Source organism: Erinaceus europaeus, chromosome 9, assembly GCF_950295315.1.
Source record: "Erinaceus europaeus chromosome 9, mEriEur2.1, whole genome shotgun sequence".
Classification (NCBI taxonomy): Eukaryota; Metazoa; Chordata; class Mammalia; order Eulipotyphla; family Erinaceidae; genus Erinaceus; species Erinaceus europaeus.
In genome coordinates this window covers 125,300,621-125,324,393 of record NC_080170.1, presented here as the reverse complement: position 1 = coordinate 125,324,393, position 23,773 = coordinate 125,300,621, and the positions used below count along the sequence as shown (strand labels likewise).

The 23,773-nt window shown below is 63.7% G+C and overlaps 2 protein-coding genes across 6 annotated transcripts in view; both read right to left on the bottom strand.

The window, feature by feature from the left end:
* C2CD2 (C2 calcium dependent domain containing 2) overlaps window positions 1-10,736 on the bottom strand; it is a 46,577-nt gene extending 35,841 nt beyond the window's left edge. For 3 of the 5 annotated variants that reach the window (XM_060198761.1, XM_060198762.1, XM_060198764.1), the window contains exon 1: window positions 10,349-10,736. In XM_060198761.1, the coding sequence (XP_060054744.1) occupies window positions 10,349-10,609 (261 nt within the window). In that variant the 5' untranslated portion in view covers window positions 10,610-10,736. The remainder of the gene's footprint in view (window positions 1-10,348) is intronic. The other 2 variants (XM_060198763.1, XM_060198765.1) reach the window with 1 other exon arrangement.
* Window positions 10,737-15,030: 4,294 nt separating this feature from the next.
* ZBTB21 (zinc finger and BTB domain containing 21) lies at window positions 15,031-19,145 on the bottom strand. The gene has a single exon (XM_060198732.1). The coding sequence runs from the start codon at window positions 19,100-19,102 to the stop codon at window positions 16,376-16,378; it is 2,727 nt and encodes a 908-aa protein (XP_060054715.1). The 5' UTR covers window positions 19,103-19,145; the 3' UTR covers window positions 15,031-16,375.
* Window positions 19,146-23,773: the final 4,628 nt, after the last annotated feature.

The following is a 23,773-nucleotide window of genomic DNA, read 5'->3' as shown; positions in this document are numbered from 1 at the left end:
CCTCTCTCGCTCCCTCTCCCTCTCCCTCTCTCCCTCCACCCTCTCCCCCTCTCTCTCTGCCTCTGTATCTTAAAGTAAATAAATAAATTCCAGTGAAGACATGCTGAAGGAAAGATGGAAAGAGAAGATGACCCGAAGTCAAGACTCCAGAGGTTATTGTTTTTGATTAGATGAAGGGAGAAATGCCAGGCTCAGTGGGAAGTTTGAGGGTGACGGGATTTGCAGAGTCTCAAAGTAACCCACCCATCCAGCCCTCCCCGATAGGATGAGTGAGGACAAGCCCAACAGAAGAAAACACTTTAACCAGGGGCCGGATGGTGACGCACCTGGCTGAGCGCAAACTACAGGGCACAAAGGCTTGAGTTCGAGCCCCCGGCTCCCCACCTGCAGGGAGAGTTGCTTCCCAGGTGGTGAAGCAGGTCTGCAGGTGTCTGTCTTTCTCTCCCCCTCTCTGCCTTCCCCTCCTCTCTCCATGTCTCTCTGTCCTAGCCAACAACAACGACAACAATAATAACTACAACAAGTAGACAACTAGGGCAACAAAAGGGAATAAATAAATAAATAAATATGAATAAAAGAAAAGAAGAAGAAAAAATATATAAAAGAAAAACAAGAGCAGACTCGGGGCCGTCCCCAAGTGCAACGTCACAGGACACGGGGTCCCGAATGGCACTTGGGGACGAGAACGGTGGCTCAGAGGCGCTGCCACGCCGGCTTCTTGCACCGCCCTGCCAACATCACCGGGCCACGATGAGAGAGCCGGGTCAGGCTCCACGCCCCCGCTGCGGGCTGCAGGGGCCTCGCGTGCACGCCGAGTCTGCACGCTTCTACTTTGGGTCTCAGCAAAGCGACGCAGTCCCAGAGCCAGTGTCCCTGTGCTACGGCTTCTGTGCGGCTGTCGTGTCCGCCGTGGGCGCAGATTCCCCGCGAGGCTACAGTGTCGGCATTGCCACGGAGTGGACGCCAGGAATGTCGCGTCTGTGCCGGGTCCGCACGAGGCCGCAGCGGTGACGCTGACGCTGTCCTAGGCTCGCAGGGACCTTGGGTCGTGGACAGCATGAAGTCACACTCAGTCCCGCTAGGCTGTGGGCTTCAGCAACACTGTTCCAATACCGATTCCTTAGCCCTGGGCCAGGGAGCTGCGGGGCTGGACCCCTGCAGCATGCACAGACAATGAATTACCATTTGCAACTTGGCTGCAATTTTAAAAGCAGGTAGAGAAAGAAGTGAAAGGAACAGGGGGTCGGGCAGTGGCGCAGCGGGTTAAGTGCACGTGGGGACCAGCAGAAGGATCCCGGTTCGAGCCCCCGGCTCCCCACCTGCAGGGGAGTCGCTTCACAGGCGGTGAAGCAGGTCTGCAGGTGTCTGTCTTTCTCTCCCCCTCTCTGTCTTCCCCTCCTCTCTCCATTTCTCTCTGTCCTGTCCAACGACAACATCAATAACTACAACAATAAAAAAACAACAAGGGCAACAAAAGGGAATAAATAAATATTTTTTAAAAATTAATAATAGGGGCCGGGCGGTAGCACAGCAGGTTAAGCGCACGTGGCTCAAAGCGCGAGGACCGGCGTAAGGATCCCGGTTCGAGGCCCCGGCTCCCCACCTGCAGGGGAGTCGTTTCACAGGCGGTGAAGCAGGTCTGCAGGTGTCTGTCTTTCTCTCCCCCTCTCTGTCTTCCCCTCCTCTCTCCATTTCTCTCTGTCCTAACAACAACGACATCAATAACTACAACAATAATTACAACAACAATAACTACAACAACAATAAAAAAAACAAGGGCAAGAAAAGGAAAAATAAATAAAAAGAAAAATTTTTTTTTCAAATTGAAAAAAAAGAAGTTAAAGGAACGGAGATTTTCCAAGAGAACAGCCCCGTCCTCGACTCTGCTTGCTAGGCATCTCGCCTCACACTGAGAGGATCCTGTTTGGGGGTTAAGCCTCCAGTCACCCCTTCTACAGAGGGTACAGACAGGCCGGGCGGGGAGGACGGAAGGTCAACAGTCGAGCCCACCGTGAGGACACAGGTCTTCCCAGGGGCTGACGTGGCCACGGGAGTGGAAGGCACCAAGGTCTCCGGGATTCCTGGGTTCCTGTCTCGGAGGGAACACAGAGACGTGCGTGGACAATGGAACCATCTGGCCTGGCGGCCCCGGTCCGTCCCCGAGGGTCCCAGGACGGCCTGTGGTTCGTCACGGTGCCAAGACAAAGCAGGCCCAGCACCGTGTCCCAGGGCCTTGGCGGCTCCGCAGCTGGGAAGGTTTGGTCCTCGCCTCCCCGGCCCTCCTCTCCTCCCCCTGCAGGTGCAGGGACGTGGCTGCCCCAGGGCCTGCTCCTGCCACGGCCCCCGCCCCGCACACCCCCCAGACCCACCCAGCCAGGCTCCGGTCCTCGGGAGAGGAGACCGGGGGACAGGGGAGCTGCGGGCGCGGGGCAGGGCAGCACCCTTGATGCCAGGAGTGTCGGGGCGTGAAACACCAGGACATGGAAGGACGGGGCAGGCCTGAGCGAGGTCCCACGAGGCAGAGATTCCCCGGCGTTCCGGCCACAGAACCGGGCAGGGGTCAAAGGGAAGGGTGTCCGGGGGGCAGGTGGTGACCCCCAGTCCCCACCACAGCCTCAGGGGGTTGGGCTCCTGGGCCGACTCCGAGGTCAGATATGAACGGGACGCTGGGAAGCTCGTGGCTGTTAATAACATTCTGCAGCCACACGGAGTCTTTCTGTTTCGGCGTTTTTTTTTTTTTTTTCCACTAAGACCGCAGAGGAAAGCGTCCTGGTCTTGGTCATCACCCAGCAGCCTTCCCTGCAAACATCCAGAGGCGGCAATGGCCTCAAGATGCCGGGGCTGCCGGCCCCCCGACCCCGTTCTAGACCAGCCCTCATGTGGGGTGAGGGCCCCCCATAGCCCAGGCAGTGCCCGCCTTGGAGGGGACGCTGGTGACAAGCTCAGAGGCTGGTCAGCCTGGGTGTGTGTGGGACGTCGCCATGAGGACCATCGTGACCCGTCACCCAAAGGAGACCCCACCCAGCCTTCTCTGCGGACAGTGTGGGTGAGAGGCGGCCGACTCTGGTTCTTTCTGTGGATGAGGACAGAGGGGCCCCACTGGCTTTGGACTTCTCACAGGTGACATTTAAAAAAAATTTTAATATTTATTTATTTTCCCTGTTGTTGCCCTTGTTTTTTTTATTGTTGTTGTTATTGATGTTGTTGGACAGGACAGAGAGAAATGGACAGAGGAGGGGGAGACAGAGAGGGGGAGAGAAAGACAGACACCTGCAGACCTGCTTCACCGCCTGGGAAGCGACTCCCCTGCAGGTGGGGAGCCGGGGCTCGAACCGGGACCCTTATGCCGGTCCTTGCGCTTTGCGCCATGTGCGCTTAACCTGCTGCGCTACCGCCCGACTCCCTAAATATTATTATTGTTGTTATTGTGCTACTTTTATTTTAATGAGAAACATGTGGAGGAAGATAAAGAGAGAGGGAGGCCAGGGCCCTGCTCAGCTCCGGCTGCTGGTGGTGCTGGGATGGAACCTGGGGCCTGGAGCCTCGGGCAGCAGAGCCTGTGTGCAGAATAATAATAATAATATTATTATTATTATTATCCCTGTGCTGTGTCCCCAGCCCCAATCTCCCCGCCCCCAGGATTATTGCTGAGGTTTGGTGCCTGCACAGGATCACTGCTCTCTTTGTAGATGGAGAATGAGAGACAGAGAGACAGGGAGACAGAGAGACAGGGAGACGGAGAGACAGGGAGACATAGAGACAGAGATACAGGGAGACAGAGAGACAGGGAGATGGAGAGACAGAGAGACAGGGAGACAGGGAGACAGAGAGACAGGGAGACAGAGAGACAGGGAGACAGAGAGACAGAGAGACAGGGAGACAGGGAGACAGGGAGACAGAGAGACAGGGAGACAGAGAGACAGGGAGACAGAGAGACAGGGAGACAGAGAGACAGGGAGACAGAGAGACAGGGAGACAGGGAGACAGGGAGACAGGGAGACAGAGAGACAGGGAGACAGGGAGACAGAGAGACAGGGAGACAGAGAGACAGGGAGACAGAGAGACAGGGAGACAGGGAGACAGGGAGACAGAGAGACAGAGAGACAGGGAGACAGGGAGACAGAGAGACAGGGAGACAGAGAGACAGGGAGACAGAGAGACAGGGAGACAGGGAGACAGAGACAGAGAGACAGGGAGACAGGGAGACAGGGAGACAGAGAGACAGGGAGACAGAGAGACAGGGAGACAGGGAGACAGGGAGACAGAGAGACAGGGAGACAGAGAGACAGGGAGACAGGGAGACAGAGACAGAGAGACAGGGAGACAGGGAGACAGAGAGACAGGGAGACAGAGAGACAGGGAGACAGAGACAGAGAGACAGGGAGACAGAGAGACAGAGAGACAGGGAGACAGGGAGACAGAGAGACAGGGAGACAGAGAGACAGAGAGACAGGGAGACAGGGAGACAGAGAGACAGAGAGACAGGGAGACAGGGAGACAGAGAGACAGGGAGACAGAGAGACAGGGAGACAGAGAGACAGGGAGACAGGGAGACAGAGACAGAGAGACAGGGAGACAGGGAGACAGGGAGACAGAGAGACAGGGAGACAGAGAGACAGGGAGACAGGGAGACAGGGAGACAGAGAGACAGGGAGACAGAGAGACAGGGAGACAGGGAGACAGAGACAGAGAGACAGGGAGACAGGGAGACAGAGAGACAGGGAGACAGAGAGACAGGGAGACAGAGACAGAGAGACAGGGAGACAGAGAGACAGAGAGACAGGGAGACAGGGAGACAGAGAGACAGGGAGACAGGGAGACAGAGACAGAGAGACAGGGAGACAGAGAGACAGAGAGACAGGGAGACAGGGAGACAGAGAGACAGGGAGACAGAGAGACAGGGAGACAGGGAGACAGAGACAGAGAGACAGGGAGACAGGGAGACAGAGAGACAGAGAGACAGGGAGGGGCCAGGCTTGGCACACCCAGAAGAGCACACAGCACCACACACAGGATCCGAGACTGAGCCCCCGGTCCCCACCTGCAGGGGAGAAGCTGCCCGAGCTGTGAAGCAGGGCCGTGGGGGTCTCTCTCCCCCTCCACCCCAATTTCTCTCTGGCTGGCAGGCACTGAGTCCCAGGGGCAAACTTGGTGGCAATAATATCAAAAAGTGGGAATCAGGCGGTGGCGCAGCAGGTCAAGTGCAGGTGGATCCCGGTTTGAGCCCCCGGCTCCCCACCCGCAGGGGAGTCGCTTCCCAGGCGGTGAAGCAGGTCTGCAGGTGTCTGTCTTTCTTTCCCCCTCTCTGTCTTCCCCTCCTCTCTCCATTTCTCTCTGTCCTATCCAACAACGACGACAACAATAACAACAACAATAAAACAACAAGGGCAACAAAAGGGAATAAATAAATAAATATTTTAAAAAATATCAAAAAGCGAGAGAGGGAGGGACCCCGGCAGCACTCGCTCCTGAGGCCTCTTTCCTGCACATATGGACCCGCTCTCTCTGCTGACTGAGTCACCTCCCCGCCTCACCATCTTCCGAACGTTGAGGGACGGGGAGGAATCTGAACCCCAAACTTTCCCCAGCTGTGGACACTGTCCTGAGGCCCGGGACTGTCCCTGGCTATTGATCAAGCCATTGATCGAGCCTCGAACCCCAGGCCACTGGAGCCTGCCCTTGGGGAAATGGAAGCACCCCAATCTCACAGTGGGCTGTGGCCCCCACAGGGGACCCTGGCTGCCCTCACACATCTGGGTCCCAGCCTGGGAATTCCCACTCACTCTGGTCCCCGGCTGCCTTCTGCAGAGGGGCCGTGTCTGGGGGCTTCTCAGCTTAGCGTCAGGCCAGCGGAGTGCTGACACCGGGGACAGGAGTGGGGGGTAGGGGGTGGGGAATAGGAGACAGGAGACAGGGGACAGACGATGGGGCAGGGGACAAGGGACAGGGACAGGAGATGGGGGCCAGGGGGCAGGGGGATGGGGACAGGTGACAGGGGACAAGGACAGGGATAGGGGACAGGTGGCGGGGACAGGGAACAGGAGAACAGGGATAAGGACAGGGGACAAGGACAGGGACAGGGGACAGGTGGCAGGGGGACAGGGGGACAGGGATAGGGGACAGGTGGCAGGGACAGGGGGACAGGGAACAGGAGGACAGGGATAAGGACAGGGGACAAGGACAGGGACAGGGAACAGGAGGACGGGGACAGGAATAGGGGGACAGGGGACAGTGGATGGGACAGGGACAGGGGACAGGGAACAAGGGATAGGGGCCAGGGACAGGGGGCAGGGGACAGGGGATGGGGGATAGGGACAGGTGACAGGGGACAAGGACAGGGATAGGGACAGGTGGCAGGGATGGGGGGTAGAGGACAGGGACAGTGGGACAGGGGATGGGAACAGGGATAAGGACAGGGACAGGGGACAGGGGACAGGGAATGGGGACAGGGACATGGAACAGGGACTGGGACAGTGGACGGGGAAAGGGGATGGGGGACAGGAGGACAGGGGACAAGGGATGGGGAACAGGAGGACAGGGGATGGGTATGGGGACAGGGTATGGGTATGGGGACAGGGACAGGGGATGGGGGACAGGGGACAGGGGATGCGGGACAGAAGGACAGGGGACGAGTATGGGGACAGGGGACAGGGACAGGGGACAGGGGCTGCCAACACACGGCCCCGGGTTCTGTCCTCCATGTGAGCGCACCAGAGTGATGTTCCGTCTGTTACGTTAATAAATGGGCCTTTTGGGGCCGGGTGGTGGCACACTTGGTTAAGCTCACACTACAGTGCACAAGGTTCCGGGTTCAAGTCCCCAGTCCCCACCTGCAGGGGGAAAGCTTCACGAGTGGTGAAGCAGGGCTGCGGGTGTCTCTCTCCCTCTCTCCCCCTTACAATTTCTCTGTCTTTATGTAATAAATAAATATTAAGAAATAAGACAAACAGGATATATATATATATATATGGAAACCTGCCCCTCACGCCCATGGGCAGGCCTGTCCCTGTGTGTCCTGGGGTGACTGCCGTGCAGAGAGGGGGCAGAGGGGCCTCATAAGCCTGGGCCTGCAGGCCCAGTCACCCTAATCCGGGATTAGCGGGAGTCAGTGCAGGAAGCGGGAGGGAGCCCCTGGCCTGTCCCTCCAGGCTGGCCATCATCCGTCCTGCCCCTTGGAACGCGGGGAGGGGGTGAGTCTAGGAGGCCACATGCCACCTCCTCCTCTCTGCCTGCAGAGAGCTGCAGCAATGGCCCCTGTCAAGGCTGACAGAGCACACCAGTCTGGCTCTTCCCACTGCTTCTTCCAGGAAGGCCCCCAGGACTGCCATGGGAGAGCCCCGGAGCACCGCTGGTGACAAATAAAGACAACCCCCCAAAAAAAGAGTTCACGGGGCCAAAGGCCTCTGCCTGGTGCTCCTCGGGCAGCCTGCCAGCTCCAGGCTCAGGGAGTTTCCAGGTCCCACTCAGTCTGACAGGGCTGTCCCTGGGTGGAGCCTCTCAGCCACCTGGCAGGCCCGGGGCACATTCCTGAGCAAGGATTTCCTCCTGGGGCCTCTGGGGAGCGGGGCCACTGCAGCCAGGCAGCCTGTGTGAAGCCAACGCAGACAGCAGGGACAGGAAGTGGGGCTCCAGCTGGAGGAAGCCTGTCAGGGTCCAGGGGGACACGGGGCCAAGGGCAGGAGATGGAGGACAGGGGCCAGAAGCAGGGGCCACGGGATGGGGGTGTGGGGGCAGGGATGGGGGCGGGGGATAAGGGCCAGGGATCAGGGGATGGGGGATGGGGGATGAGGGCCAGGGGCCAGGGACAGGCCCAGGAGGGAGCCCCAGGCTGCGTCCACTCAGCACTCCTGCCCCACACACGACAACGGGCCATTCAGGCCACCAGTCCCAGAAGGCCACCTGTGACACTGGGCACTCAGGGCTCAGTCACACGGCTTCGTGTTTATTCCCGCTGTGACCTCATGCGAAGCCCCCAGAGCCGGGCGGAGCAGTGGTTAGTTCTGGGGGACACGGGTGGGGGGCGCGGGGGCAGATTCTTGGCCCTTCAGGGCCGGTGGCAGTCACATGCCCGCCCCAGTGTGTGTGTGAGTGTGAGTGTGTGTGAGTGTGTGTGTGAGTGTGTGTGTGTGTGAGTGTGTGTGAGTGTGTGTGAGTGTGAGTGTGTGTGTGTGAGTGTGTGTGAGTGTGTGTGAGTGTGAGTGTGTGTGTGTGTGTGTGAGTGTGTGTGTGTGTGTGAGTGTGAGTGTGTGTGAGTGTGTGTGTGAGTGTGTGTGTGTGTGTGTGAGTGTGTGTGAGTGTGTGTGAGTGTGTGTGTGTGAGTGTGTGTGTGTGAGTGTGTGTGTGTGTGTGTGTGAGTGTGTGTGTGAGTGTGTGTGTGTGTGTGTTTGTTTGTGTGAGTTTGTGTGAGTGTGAGTGTGTGAGTGTGTGTGTGAGTTTGTGTGAGTGTGAGTGTGTGAGTGTGTGTGTGAGTTTGTGTGTGTGTGAGTGTGTGTGTGTGAGTGTGTGTGTGTGAGTGTGTGTGTGAGTTTGTGTGTGTGTGAGTGTGTGTGAGTGTGAGTGTGTGTGAGTGTGTGTGTGTGTGTGTGAGTTTGTGTGTGTGTGAGTGTGTGTGTGTGAGTGTGTGTGTGTGAGTTTGTGTGAGTGTGAGTGTGTGAGTGTGTGTGTGTTTGTGTGTGTGTGAGTGTGTGTGTGTGTGAGTGTGTGTGTGAATGTGTGTGTGTGAGTTTGTGTGTGTGTGAGTGTGTGTGTGAGTGTGTGTGTGTGAGTGTGAGTGTGTGTGTGTGAGTGAGTGTGTGTGTGTGTGTGAGTGTGTGTGTGTGTGAGTGTGTGAATGTGACCAAAGAGGGCCTGCGGGATCATCCGCTAACGGTGTAATGCCACACTACTCCCTGCCCTGCGTTCTGCACCCACCCCTGTGGGAGCCCCCGTAACTCCCCCATGGTCACAGGTGGTGGCTGACCTGATATTTTTTCCTCTCTTTTCAAGTTCATGCTTCAATTTTTTCCCCTGTATTTATAAGCGACTCCCCTGCAGGTGGGGAGCAGGGGGCTCGAACTGGGATCCTTACGCCGGTCCTTGCGTTCTGCGCCATCTGTGCTTAACCCGCTGCGCTACCTCCCGGCTCCCGAGTGAGTGATTTGGATCCTGTTGCTGAAGGGCTTCCCTGCCACAACTCTGTCTAAATAGTCCTCAGTTTGTTTTCACTCCCCTGGGGACTTTTCTGACCCCCAGAAGAGAGCTCGTGGCTTCTGCTTGCGTGCTTCCCTGGGGTGCTGCGCACACGCGACCTCACTCAAGCTGCCCTCTCCCGTGGCTAGAGAGACAGACAGACAGACAGAGAGACACCACAGCGCCGGAGCTGCCCTTAGTGCTGTGGTTCTTCCATGTGGTGCCTGGGCTCAGCCTGGGCTGGACCCGGGTCCGAGGGCAGGGCACACACCCTCTGGGAAGCAGCCTGTGGGCCCTGCACACCACACGGGCTTTGGGATCGATGCGTGCACGTTCACCGACGTGCTGGGGGAGGCCTCTGCTTGCTCCTGTTAAAGCCTTGTGCTGGGGGCTGAGCCAGAGCCCCAGGCCCTGACTCCTGAGCTATAGCCCTGTCCCCTTCCTTCCTTCCTTCCTTCCTTCCTTCCTTCCTTCCTTCCTTCCTTCCTTCCATACCACAAGGGTTATCTCTGGGCCTTGGTCTGGGCACGACAGATGTGCCACTCCCGGTGGCCACTTCTTCCTTCCTATTTTATTTGACAGGACAGAGAGAAACGGAGAGGGGAGACGGAGACAGAGGGGGAGAGACAGACACCTGCCACCCTGCAGATGGGGAGCAGGGACTCGAACCCTGGTCCTTGTGCCTGGTGATGCCTAGCTCCCAGTCTGTGTCTCCTATGTGAATGGTTCTGTGGGTCGGGGCCACAGCCACGTGGATCTGGGCCCGAGCACCCACCCGTCCTGGGGGGAAATCAACGCAGCTCTGGGCCCAGGCAGGACCTCGCTCCCTCCCTCTCTCCTTCCCTCTCCATCCTGCCTCTCTCCCTCTCTCCTGCCCCTGTCCTTCCCTTTCCCTCTCCCTCTATCCCCACCCCTCCATCCTGCTCCGGGAGGAAGAGGAGGCAGCTTTGGGCCACCATCAGCCACACAGCAAGTGCCAGGCCACCGAGGGCCCCATGGTGCCCCAGGCCCCGGGCTCCAGATGAGGCAGCTGTCCCTCCCTCCCTCGGCGGGGTCCCCGGGGTTTCTGGTCCCTCTGGTCCCTCCGCCCCATTTCCAGGGGAGCCCGCGGCCCTTCTGCAAACTTTCCGGCTGCCCGGCGCCCAGCCCAAAGCCCCCGGGGCTCCAGGGGGAGACTCACCGCTCTGCGTGCGGCCTCCCGGTTGAGGGCGTCCACCCAGGCGGCCTGCCATCGGCCCCGCCAGCTGTTCAGGGTCAGCACCCAGCCCAGCAGCGCGTCCCACTCGGGGTGCGGGTGGGGGGCCTGGCCCGGGGAGCGCGGCCGCGCCCTGGTCAGCGCCCACTGCGCCAAGTACAGGGCCACGGTGCCCAGGGCGAGCGCGAAGAGCGCCACCAGCGCTGACCACTGCGCACCCCCCAGCCAGGCGCCCTCGGGGGACATGGCCGGCGCATCCCGGGCGCGGGGACGCGGGACACTCAGGACTCGGGACACTCAGGACGCGGGGACTGCGGCTTCCTCCCGCCTGCGCCCGCCAGGCCTGCAGTGGCCAGAGGAGGCTCGGCCAGGCGGGGGAGGAGGAGTCCCGCCGTCGCGCCCGTCCCGCCCCGGGCCGCCCCTTAAAGGCCCCGCCACCACGTGCGCGCCTGCCCGCCGGGTGGGAACACCCCTCCTCACCCCTCCTAACCCGTGTGCGGGCTGTGTGTGAGTGCACGCGTGTGTGTGGTGCACGGGCGTGTAAGGCGTGTACCCTGTGTGCAAGGTGTGCAGGCGTGTGCAGGCATGTGCAGGTATGTACTGCAGGCCTGTGTGGGTACATGGGTGTGCACAGTTGTGCCCGAGGAGGCATGTAGTGTGCGTGCAGAGGCATGTAGTGTATGTAGAGGCATGTAGTGTGCAGAGGCATGTGTGCAGAGGCATGTGGTGTGTGCAGAAGCATGTGGTGTGCGCAGAGGCATGTGGTGTGTGAAGAGGCATGTGGTGTGCGTGCAGACGCATGTGGTGTGCGTGCAGAGGCATGTGGTGTGCGTGCAGAGGCATGTGGTGCATGAAGAGGCATGTGGTGTGTGCAGAGGCATGTGGTGTGTGTGCAGAGGCATGTGGTGCCCCCTGGAAGCCCCTGGAAGCCCCTGGAAGGCCCTGGAAGCCCCTGGAAGGCCCTAGATGCCCCTGGATGCCCTGGAAGGCCCTGGAAGGCCCTGGAAGGCCCTAGATGCCCCTGGATGCCCTGGAAGGCCCTGGAAGCCCCTGGAAGGCCCTGGATGCCCCTGGAAGGCTCTGGATGCCCAGAATAGCTCCCGGGCTTGGGGGGTGGTCAGGCCCTCCTTCCCAAGCTGCAGCTCAGCCTGTGTGCCACCCCCTCAGCTACTGAGTCCATCAGGAGGAAAAGCCTCGGAAGCTGTGGCCGGACTCCCGGACCGAGAAAGCCAGACATGGGCTTTTCCGAGCTGGCAGGAAGGGCTGGTCCTGAAGGGACTGTCAGGCCTGGGCACCGCCTCCTCCTCCTCGGAGATCTGGCTGGTCAGGGGGATGCCCCTTCTCCTGGACCCCCTGCCAGCCCCCTCCCCCACCGCCCAGAGGGGCCTGTCTGGCCAGGAGGACAGAAGGACAGAAGGTGACTAGGATCTCAGAGTCCCGAGGTGGCGTTCACTGACATCTGCTCTGCAGAGTCACCCTGGGAGCCAGAGCTGGGAGAACACAGGCAAAGGGGACTCTGAGTGTCACAGACGCAGTGCTGGGAACTAAGTGGAGTGCTGGGTACTGAGTGTCACGTGCAAATAGATCCTGGGGCCGGCTGAGGAAGGTGTGTGAGGGCCGGCGGGCTGCGTGGAGCTGGGTCCCGGCTGAGCGCAGGGCCGAGGGTAGGGGTCTCTTTGGGGCCGGGAGCACAGCCACGGGGAGCAGAGTGAGAGACGGGGCTTTGCAAAGGCAGGAAGGGGGCAGACGGGCCTGGGGGTCCCCAGGGTGCCCAGATGCATCCCGGCAGGGGGAGGTGGCAAGTCTTAGAACATGGAGGCAGAGAGCCCCCAGATTCCTTTTGCGATTTTTGAAATTATCTTTATTTATTGTATTGAGAGGGGAGGGAAGAGAGAGGGAGAGGGAGAGAGACAGAGAGACACCCGCAGTCCTGCTTCAGCACTTATGCAGGTGGGGACTGAGGGCTCGAATCCTTGTGCACTGTAACAGGTGCGTCAGCCAAGGACCCAGAGGCCAGCGGGGGTGGGGACGGAGAGCGGCTGGGTGTGAGCCCCCGCTGGGCAGGGGGGCATGAGGCAGGTGGGAGAAGCAGAGCGGCAGGGTGGCAGAATGGTCTCACCCGCCCAGGGGTCCCGGCAGCCCCTCCACACCTGGGGCCTCCTCTCGCTGGGGGGAGCTGAGGTGCCCATGGGGGAGGCCCTGGCTCAGGGTGCGGCATGGCTGTCTGTCTGTCCCATCCTGTGGGACTGGAAGAACCAGTCCCCGGCCTGCCCGTCCGTCTGCCCTCCCAGAGCTAGAACTGGGGCCGCCTCTGCCTGGGTGGGTCAGGGACGGACGGGGACAGAAGGCTGCAGGAGTGGGAGCAGCTGGGGGTCCCCCGGGGTGTGGGGATCCCAGCCGGGCTTGGCGGCGCCTGGCCCCACTCAGCCGGGTCCAGGGCAGCTGGAGGTGCCATCCTCCATGGAGCTCCCCCAGTGCCTGGACACTCCCACGAAGTGCCAGGGTTTACAGTCGGTGCCCAGAGCACAGCATGGTAGGCGCTCCGCCAGGTGAGCTGACACCTGGCCCCTACCCCGGCGGTCTGCACGATGTCCATGGCAGCCCCCCCAACCCCCGCTGAGCTCACTGCGCTGCTGACGGTCAGGGCCCGTCATTCTGGGTCACAACCCAGAGAAAGGTGACCGCAGGACCCCTCGGCTGATCCAGGTGGGGCGAGCCAACACAGGGCTCCTCACCCAGTGCCCACATCCCCAGGTGCCCCTCCCTCTCCCGTTCCAGCTCCACCAGAAACACTGTGCTGTCGTCACGACTACCATGACTATCACCTGCCCAGCTCTGGCTGATGGTGGTGCCGGGGATGGACCCTGGAGCCTCAGTCTCAGGCAGGAGGGTCTCTGCATGTCGGGGATTGACCAGGAGCCTCAGAGTGTCGGGCAGGAGGGTCTCTGCATGTCGGGGATTGACCCAGGAGCCTCAGAGTGTCAGGCAGGAGTTTTTCTGCTTGTCGGGGATTGACCAGGAGCCTCAGAGTGTCAGGCAGGAGGGTCTCTGCATGTCGGGGATTGACCAGGAGCCTCAGAGTGTCAGGCAGGAGGGTCTCTGCATGTCGGGGATTGACCAGGAGCCTCAGAGTGTCAGGCAGGAGGGTCTCTGCATGTCGGGGATTGACCAGGAGCCTCAGTCTCGGGCAGGAGGGTCTCTGCATGTCGGGGACTGACCAGGAGACTCAGTCTCGGGCAGGAGGGTCTCTGCATGTCGGGGATTGACCCAGGAGCCTCAGAGTGTCGGGCAGGAGGGTCTCTGCATGTCGGGGATTGACCAGGAGCCTCAGTCTCGGGCAGGAGGGTCTCTGCATGTCGGGGATTGACCAGGAGCCTCAGTCTCGGGCAGGAGGGTCTCTGCATGTCGGGGATTGACCAGGAGACTCAGTCTCGGGCAGGAGGGTCTCTGCATGTCGGGGATTGACCAGGAGACTCAGTCTCGGGCAGGAGGGTCTCTGCATGTCGGGGATTGACCAGGAGCCTCAGAGTGTCGGGCAGGAGTTTTTCTGCTTGTCGGGGATTGACCAGGAGCCTCAGAGTGTCAGGCAGGAGGGTCTCTGCATGTCGGGGATTGACCCAGGAGCCTCAGAGTGTCGGGCAGGAGGGTCTCTGCATGCGGGGATTGACCAGGAGCCTCAGAATGTCGGGCAGGAGAGTCTCTGCATGTCGGGGATTGACCCTGGAGCCTCAGAGTGTCGGGCAGGAGGCTCTCTGCTTGTCGGGGATTGACCCTGGAGCCTCAGTCTCGGGCAGGAGGCTCTCTGCTGAGCCCTGTGCCATCTCCCTGCCCCCTTTTTATATTACAATTTTTTAAATATTTTACTTATTTATTATTGGATAGTGACAGAAATTAAAAGGGATGAGGAGACAGGGAGAGAGACACCTGCCGCCTTGCTTCACTTCTTGTGAAGCTTCTCCCCTGCAGGAGTGGACCAGGGGCTCGAACCCAGGTCCTTGTGCATTGTAGTGTGAGTGCTTAACCTGTTGCACCACCACCTGGTGACTTCCGGGGAGCTGGTGTCCCCTGCATGCCGGACCCCGGGCACAGGGAGAGTGCCCAGCATGTCTGCGTGGTGCTGGTGGCTTTGGACGGCCCCCGTGGGGCAGCTCAGCTCCCTCGTGCTGGTTTCAGACCAGGAAGGGGCCTCCCTCCGAGGGCCCGAGGTGGACTACAGGGTAGGGTGGGGGTGGGCTTCTACCCGTCAGCTAATTGTGGGATGCCCTGCCAGGGGCACGGGCACAGTGACCCAAGAAACTGGAGGCCACCTATCTGGTGCTCAAGAGGGACTTGGGAGGTGGCTGGGGAACGTGGGTCAGTGGTGAGAGTGCTAGACCAGAACACCTGAGGTCCCCGGTTCGAATCCCAGTACCCTTCATTTGTTTAATGAGAGAGATACAGAAATGGGCGTGGGGGAGAGAGCACCCAGAGCCCTGCTGAGCTCTGGCTGCTGGGGACTGAACCTGGGCCCTCCGTGCCTCAAGCAGGAAGGATTCCGCCGAACCTGTGCCGTCTCCTCCACCCCTTGAACCGCGTTGCCACCGTGTCACCCAACAGCCCACTGTGACAACAGCACAGGGTGTTCAGGGCGTGACCCAGCCCACAGAGTGGAAATGAGCCCAGAGAAGCACTGGAGAACAAGGAATATATTAAAGCATCTCACACTCTCTCCGCAAAGGTGTGGAAAGCAGACACCCCGGGCACTTACAAGGGGAAGGGGATGAGGCTTCTCACATTCTTTCAAAAATTAGTTACAATTGGGGGAAAAAAACATTTACAAGAATGTCTTTAGCCAGCTCGAGTTCCCCAAGACCAACCTGCTTTACACCAGGCGCCCGTCTGGGCGCAAACCCCTCAAATGCCCCCTGAACACGATTCTCGTGTCTCCAGCTGCCAAGCGTCTCGGCGCCAGAAACAGTTGCCAGACTGGAAGCATCTCTCGTCTCTCTGACCAGCAAAATAAACTCTCCCAGGCTGGCACCTTGCAGGTGGAGACAGTATAAAAAGGGTTAGAAAAACCTTCTGTGTTAGAAACGTTTTTGGTTCAAAGTCACATCTGGAGTCCACGCCTCACCCGGGTGGAGGAGTCACTAAGCCAGGCAGAGCCTGGAGCTTTAGGCCAAAAAAAAGGCCTTTTGTCATCTTTCATTTAATTCTTTTACTGATTAACACTATTAGAAAACTCCGAAAAACTGTAGCACAAAGGTTCAAGTCTGGGGCCGCGGACCGTATGGCCACCAGGGAGCTGCTCATGGAGCGGCGAGAGCACCGGGGATCGGGGGAGCAGGCACTGCCGGACAGCGCTGGTGCCCGTGGTCTCAGGGCCCGAGACACAGAGATCTCTCTGGGAGCACAGAGAAGCCGCTGGCACAGCCTCCCCCGGGAAAGGCAAGCGGCTCACAGCCGGAAGTGGCAGGGGCCATGGGGGAGGGACTGCGGTCCTGAGTGGAACCCAGGCCCAAGGCCCCCGCCATTCCTGCTGAGCGGTCGACCAGGACTGGAGAAAAAGGTCTGCGCTGTGGCCCAGGCGCCAGGCTTGGGGGGAGGGAGGGAGAGGCGGAGGTGTGTGCAGGGGCAGAGTGGGCTGTGAGTCTGGCAGGAAGCCCCCAGCCCAGCAGGCCTGTCCCCCCAGCCCGTTATGGCCAACATGCCAGCCGGCGGGGTCTTTCGAAGTCCCCCCCCCCCTTTTGGCTCTGGAACCCGCCCGCGGGCACCAGGAGTACACCGGCCCGACAGATGTGGCCAGGCGGCCTCGGGACGGGGTGCCGCCCCTTCTGGCAGAGAGCGGGCACAGGGGTGCCCCGGGGCTCCCGGGTGGGATCCTGGGACAGGCACCACCCGCAGCGGCCCCGCAGCACGGCCCCACCCCGCCCCCACGCGCCCGGCAAAGACCGAGACGAGAGCGGGTCCGTGTCCTTTCATTAGAGGCTCGGCTGCCCGCGGGGCCCTCACAGGACAGGGTCCGGGCGCCGGTCAGTTGTGGGTCTGCTCGTGGCTCCAGAGGCTGAAGGCCGTTTTGAAGGTACGGTGGCAGCGCTGGCACATGAACTGGCGCTTGAAGGTGATGGCGGACAGGGGCGGCGCGTGGTAGAAGAGGGTGTCCGACTCTCGCGGCGCCAGCGGCCCGTCCGGGGTGGTGTCGGGGGGCCCGGGGGCCGGGCCGTCGGGCTCCAGCGGCCGGATCGGTGGCGGCGGGGGCGGCGGCGGGGGTGGCGGCGGGGAGGGCGAGTCCCCGGGCCCAGGCCGGGCGGCGGCGTCGGGGGGCCCGGCCTGTGCCACGTGCGACTGGAAGTGGCTCCAGAGGCGGAAGTTGGTGCGGAAAGCCTTGCCGCACACGCGGCAGATGAAGGGCTTGACAGCGCACAGCAGCTCCTGGTGGCGCTCCAGCTGCCGCGGCGACGGGAAGCTCTTGCCGCACTTCTCGCAGGGCCACTGACGGGGCCCGGGGCCTCCGGGCTCGGGGGTCTCGTCCTCCGCCTCGTCTGCCGGCTCCTCCTTGACCGGCGGCTCCCGGGGCTCCTCGGGAGGGTGGGCGGTGGCGTCAGGGGCGCGGGGCTCGGGCCCAGCGGGCTCCCCGGCGGCGGCGGCGGCAGCGGCGGGCGCAGGGGCGTCGGGGGGTGCCATGCTGTTCTGGTTGTGCACCTCCACCTGGTGCCGCCACACGCTGAAGGCCGACTTGAAGGTGCGCATGCAGTCCACGCAGGTGAGGCGCCGCAGGTCGCAGCGGGCCTCGTGCTCCTGGCGCAGCGCGGCCGACAGGAAGCGGAGGCTGCAGAAGGCGCAGGCGGCGGGGGCGCAGCGGCACCCGCGCTCCTGGTGGCCCGGCTCCCGCGTGGGGCCCAGGGCGCTGCATGGCCGGCGGCGGGGAGGGGGCGCGGGCGGGGGTGAGGCACCCGCGGGGGGCTCTCGGGGGCGCGGCCAGTCCCCGTCGCGCTCGGTGGCCACGGGGTGCAGGCGCAGGTGCTGCCGGAACTGCGACAGGAAGCGGCAGGCCTTGCCGCAGTGCGCGCACAGGTAGGCGGGCTTGGCGCGGGGGCGCAGGCCGCGGGCCCGGGGTGCGGGGGCGGCGGGGAGCCCCCTCTTGGCGCGCCGCAGCTTGAGCAGCAGCGCCTTCCTGATCTCCCGCTCGCGCACGATGTCCACGAGCCTCCTCTGGAACCTGTCGTCCAGCACGGCGGCGCCCGGGCCGGCGGGCCCGGCGGTGGTGGTGGTGGTGGCAGCGGTGGCGGCGGGCGAGGGGTCGCGGGCCACGCCGTGCTGCGCCTGGCAGTGCGTCCACACCTTGAAGTTGGTGTGGAAGCGCTTGTGGCAGATGTCGCAGGCGTACGGCTTCTCGGGGTTGTGGTACATGTTGGCGTGGCGCTGCAGCCCGGCCGCCGAGCGGAACACCTTCAGGCACTGCCTGCACTTGAACCTGCGGCCCAGCCGGGGGCCCTCGGGCTCCTCCGCGCCGGGTCCCCGCGGGCCGTCCGTGTCCATGTCCCCCTCGGCCTGAGGCTTCTCGGGCGGCGGCCGGCAGTCGGCCTGGAAGCGGCGCTTGACGGGCAGGCGGGCAGGGTCGGCGGCGTCCTCCTCGGCCTTCAGGACCGGGTCGCGGGGGGCGCTGTCCCCCCCCACGGTGACGCGGATGATGTCGGAGGTCTCAGCGTTCGGCGGGCTGCGGGGCTCGGCCTTGACTTGGACCTCGGGGTCCGGGGGTGCAGAGGGGCACACGGAGGCGCTGAGGGAGCGCAGGCGGGGCGGCGGGGCTGCGGCGGGCCGCGGGGGGCGGGCCGGCGGGGGCGTGAGGTCCGGGGCGGCCGAATGGCCGGGCACCTGGCTGTCCACCGACAGGGAGCGTCGCAGGAGGCTCTTGACCAGGGGGCCGCTGCGGTCCACGGCTGCGGGCACCACCAGGCCTAGGCGGGAGTGGAAGAGCAGGTTGCGGTCCTCGCCGGGGGCGGCCCCCGGACGCGCGGCCTCGGCCAGCAGGTAGGGCGTCTCGGCACTGCGCAGGGCCAGCACCGGGGGCCGCGGCTGGGCCGGCTCGAGCGCCTGCCCCGCGGGCTGTGGGCCCCCGGACCCCGGCTTCTCCTCGGGCGCCTCCGGGTCCGGCGGGGGCTGCGCGGAACCCCCCGGTGCCGGCTCGTCCAGGGCCGTGGGGCGCTCCGGAGCCTTGGCGTAGGGCCCGGGGCCGTCCGCCGGCCGGCTCTGCTCGGGGGCCTTGGGGCCGGGCGCGGGCAGGAGTGCGGGCCGGGCGGCCTGACACACGATGACGCTCCGCTTCTGGGCGCCGGGGTCCTCGTCCTCCGAGCAGGCCTTGCGGCGGCCGGGAAAGGCAGGGAAGGGGCCCTGGGGCGGCCTGGACACGATGTCGGTGAGGAAGGAGATGCCCAGGGTGTAGCCCAGTTCCTGCACGGCCGCCAGGCTGGCCCTGTCCACGAGCAGCGAGGCCGAGTACACGTAGCTGAGCACCGTGTCGAAGGTGTCGGGCTCGCAGAAGTCCAGCTGGAACACGGCCTGCGCGCGGCTCTCGGGGCTGGAGAAGAGCCCGTGGAAGTACTCGCTGCTGGCCGCCAGCACGTTCCTGTGCGCGCGGAACTTGTGGTCGCCCACGATGAGCAGCACGTCGCACAGCTGCCCCTTGAGGCGCTCCTCGTTGAGCGCGCTCAGCAGCGAGATGGCATGCGCCGGGTTCACGTAGTGCAGCAGCGGCTCCATGGCCTCGCGGACTCGACCCCCGGCGCGCGGGCCCGGGGCGTGGTGTGGGGCTGGGGGGAGGCGGGGGGACACTGAGGATGACGGGCCTCTCGCTCTGCGCGTGTCCGTCCGTCCGTCCGTCCGTCCGTCTGCCTGTCTACCGTCGGCCTGGCTTCTTCACGCGCACGCAGGGCCGGGGAGGAGCCCAGGACTGGGCAGCCTTATCTGTCTGGAAAACCAGCGGTGGGGGCACGCTGCAGGCTGCTCTGTGGAGGCCGCCAGGGCTCGAACCCAGGGCCTCATGCGTGGAGCCAAGCCGTGTGTTTCCCTGGCCCCGCGCTCGGCACACCCACGCCACTGTCCTCAGCTGCGAAGGCCTGCGCCCTCCCACCCCCCTCTGCTGTCCCCTCTACCGCGGCCGCCGCAGCTGCAGGCCGGCATCCCGCGAGGGCACCTGGCTCTGGCTGCTTCCCGGCCTGGTTTTCCTGGGCCCGATGGACAGACAGACAGACAGACGGACAGACTTGTCGCCGTCACATGCCCGCCCCAGCCAAAGCCCCAGAAGCTTCTACTCCTGCTGCTACTGAGTGGGGAGCCAAGTCCAGGGCCGGTGAGGGCCCTTGGGCAGAGGGGCTCCTTCCTCCCGGCTATGCCTGCGCCCACCCACTAGCAGGGCGCCCACCCTTCGGGGCTCACGCTGGGCCGCAAGGGCGCCGAGGCCCCGGGAGGCCTCTGCAGCAGGTCCCCAGCCGCCTCCCGTACCAGCTCTGCCCCCACCACCGCCTCCCATGGCCGGGGGGTGGTGCAGTGGGTAGGGCTCGGCCGTGAGCTCAGAGTCCCATCCCTGCCACACGGGCGGCAGCACCACTGCCTTGCCCCACCCTCCTCTCCCCTTCCCCCTCCCCTCTCCATCTCTCCCGGAAGCCGGACTGTCTCTGAGTGGCCCCTCCAGCCCCGAGCCAGAGGCGGGTTTGAACGTCTGTGGCCCCAGGTGGGTGAGGAGGGGAAGACGGGGTGCCCCCGCCCCCCGCCAGCCTTACCCTGCTCGGTCCCGCCCGCGTCTCTCCCCCGGGTGTGCCCGCCGGTCCTAGTTCACACTGCTTCCTGGAAAGTCAGAACAGGAGGGTGCGGGTCAACAGTGCGGGGCAGGCAGGCCGGCCGCCAATGGGCCCGGGTGGACCCTGCTTGCTGGGCACCGGGTCCCCTGCCCTCACCCCTTCCCAGCGACTACCTAGGGAGGCTGCGGCGCCGTGAGCTCCGCCACCCTGAGGGCCCCGGGCCCGCTGACCCGTCCCGTTTGGACCCCTGCGGGCGCAGGCATGGAGCGAGCCACCTGGCTGGGCCCCGACCGGGCAGATCTGCACAGCGAGACACGGGGTACGGCGGCCGGGACCCCAGGGAGCCCCTCGGCAGGGCGGCCCATGTCTGCTTGGTCTGCTGGAGACAGCGGGGCCCCCGGGAAGCAGCCTCAGGTCTTTGCCCGAGCTGCCAGGTGACACCAGGGGCGGCGGGGGAGGGGTCCGGCCTTCGGGACCCTGTTACCAAGCCCACACCCTAGGGGCGGCCAGGAGGCTGGGACATCAGGTGGCCGATGGCGGCCGCTCAGGCTCCTTCCCCAAGTGCAGAGGGCGCCTGGTGTCCAGGCTTCGGACACCCTACGCGCCCCGTCCGTCCGTCCGTCCGTCTGCGCCTGCAGCCAGGGAGGGAAGCCGTGCCGGCCCGGCCTGAGTGTGTGGGCGCCAGGAGGCGCAGAGGAAGGCTGGCCGCGGCGTGGCACCCCAAGCCCAGCCCACCCGGCAGCTCGGCCCGTCCCGCGGCCCCGTCCAGCAGGCTCCGGAGAGCGGCTAGGGGCCGGGCCTGGGAGGGATGGGCGCGGCCGGGTCCTGTGCCAGTGAGGCGCCACGTGTGCCCTCCGCTCCCCCACCTGCCCGGGCATCCCTGGGGGCTGGCTGAGCACCGAGCGCCCAGTACCTGCTTCGCCCTTGTGCCACCCCCAGGACAGTGGACAGAGCTCAGGACGTGTGGCGTGAGGCCGAGGGGACACCCGGTCTCCCAGGACCCCATCTGGCCGAATGAGGACCCGTGTGCGTCTCTGCCCTGCCCGGTGTGTGTCCCTGCCCTGCCCGGTGTGCGTCTCTCCCCTGCCTGCTGTGTGTCCCTGCCCTGCCCGGTGTGCGTCCCTGCCCTGCCCGGTGTGCGTCCCTGCCCTGCCCGGTGTGCGTCCCTGCCCTGCCCGGTGTGCGTCCCTGCCCTGCCCGGTGTGCGTCCCTGCCCTGCCCGGTGTGCGCCTCTGCCCTGCCCGGTGTGCGTCCCTGCCCTGCCCGGTGTGCGCCTCTGCCCTGCCCGGTGTGCGCCTCTGCCCTGCCCGGTGTGCGTCCCTGCCCTGCCCGGTGTGCGCCTCTGCCCTGCCCGGTGTGCGTCCCTGCCCTGCCCGGTGTGCGTCCCTGCCCTGCCCGGTGTGCGCCTCTGCCCTGCCCGGTGTGCGTCCCTGCCCTGCCCGGTGTGCGTCCCTGCCCTGCCCGGTGTGCGCCTCTGCCCTGCCCGGTGTGCGCCTCTGCCCTGCCCGGTGTGCGTCTCTGCCCTGCCCAGTGTGCGTCCCTGCCCTGCCCAGTGTGCGTCTCTGCCCGGGCTGGGTGGGGCTCGTCTGAGGTGCCCTTGCACCCAGAGCCCCACGCCCACCGTCCGGGACGCCCGGCCACAGAGCTGCCCACTCCCGACTCCTGCCCTGCACAGAGCCCGGCCGTGGATCAGCTGGGGGCGGCCCGTCGCACGCCCTCCCGAGGGAGCTGGGTCCCCGCTGACTTCCTGGACTTGACGCCCAGTGGGAGGGCACCCCAGTTCCCTGCCACGAGAGGAGCGTCTGCAGGGGTGAGGAGGTGGGTCTACAGATGTGAAGGGGTTCTGTGGGGTGAGGAGGAGGGTCTGCAGGGGTGAGGAGGGGGGCTGTGGGTGTGAGGGGTGTCTGTGGGGGTGAGGAGGGGGGTTGAGGGGGTCTATGAGATAAGGAGGGTCTGCAGGGGTGAGGAGAGTCTATGGGTGTGTGGGGGTGAGGAAGGGGGTCTGCAGGGGTGAGGAGAGTCTATGGGTGTGTGGGGGTGAGGAAGGGGGTCTGCAGGGGTGAGGAGAGTCTATGGGTGTGTGGGGGTGAGGAAGGGGGTCTGCAGGGGTGAGGAGAGTCTATGGGTGTGTGGGGGTGAGGAAGGGGGTCTGCAGGGGTGAGGGGGAGCTGCGAGGGGGAAGAAAGAGGGTTGCGGGGAAGAAGAGGTGTTTTGCGGGGGTGACGAGGGTTTGTAGGGGAGGCGGTCTGCAGGGGTGAAGTGGGTCTGCAGGGGTGAGGAGGGGGTCTGCAGGGGTCAGTTGGGTAAGCAGGAGTGAGAAGGGAGGGTCTTCAGGGGTGAGGAGGAGGATCTGCAGGGGTGAGGGAGGTCTGCAGAAGTGAGAAGGGGGTCTGCATGGGTGAGGAGGAGGGTCAGCAGGTGTGAGGATGGCCTGCAGGGGTGAGGATGGAGGTCTGCAGGGATGGGTTGGGTAAGCAGGAGTGAGGAGGATCTGCAGGGGTGAGTTAGGTAAGCAAGGGTGAAGAGGGTTTTCATGGGTGAGGAGGGAATCTTCCAGGGTGAGTTGGGTAAGCAGGGGTGAGGAGAAGGTCTGCAGGGATTAGCTGGGTAAGAGTAATGGGGAGGGTCCGCAGGGGTGAGGAGGAGCCTCTGCAGGGGTAAGTTGAGTAAGCAGGGGTGAGGAGGGAGGGTCTACAGGAGTGAAGAGGGATCTGCAGGGGTGAGTCGGGTAAGCAGGGGTGAGGAGGGAGGGCCTTCATGGGTGAGGAGGGATCTGCAGGGGTGAGTCGGGTAAGCAGGGGTGAGGAGGGAGGGCCTACAGGGGTGAGTTGGGTAAATAAGGGTGAGGAAGAAGGTAAGCAGGGGTGAGGAGGGAGGGTCTTCAGGGGTGAGTCGGGTAAGCAGGGGTGAGGAGGGAGGGCCTGCAGGGGTGAGTCGGGTAAGCAGAGGTGAGGTGGGGTCTGCAGGGGTGAGTCGGGGTAAGCAGGGGTGAGTTGGGGTCTGCAGGGGTGAGTCCGGTAAGCAGGGGTGAGTCGGGGTCTGCAGGGGTGAGTCTGGTAAGCAGAGGTGAGGACGGAGGGTCTGCAGGGGTGAGTCGGGTAAGCAGGGGTGAGTCAGGGTCTGCAGAGGTGAGGTGGGGTATGCTGGGGTGAGTTCGGTAAGCAGGGGTGAGTCGGGGTCTGCAGGGGTGAGTCGGGGTCTGCAGGGGTGAGTCGGGGTCTGCAGGGCTGAGTCCAGGGGTGAGTCAGGGTCTTCAGGACTGAGTCCAGTAAGCAGAGGTGACGTGGGGTAAGCAGGGGTGAGTCTGGTAAGCAGGGGTGAGTCGGGGTCTGCAGAGGTGAGTCGAGTAAGCAGGGGTGAGTCGGGTAAGCAGGGGTGAGTCAGGGTCTTCAGGGGTGAGTCGGGTAAGCAGAGGTGAGGTGGGGTAAGCAGGGGTGAGTCTGGTAAGCAGGGGTGAGTCGGGGTCTGCAGGGGTGAGTCGGGGTCTGCAGGGCTGAGTCCGGGGGTGAGTCAGGGTCTTCAGGACTGAGTCCGTCCGGTAAGCAGAGGTGAGGTGGGGTAAGCAGGGGTGAGTCGGGTAAGCAGGGTTGAGTCGGGGTCTGCAGGGGTGAGTCGGGTAAGCAGAGGTGAGGTG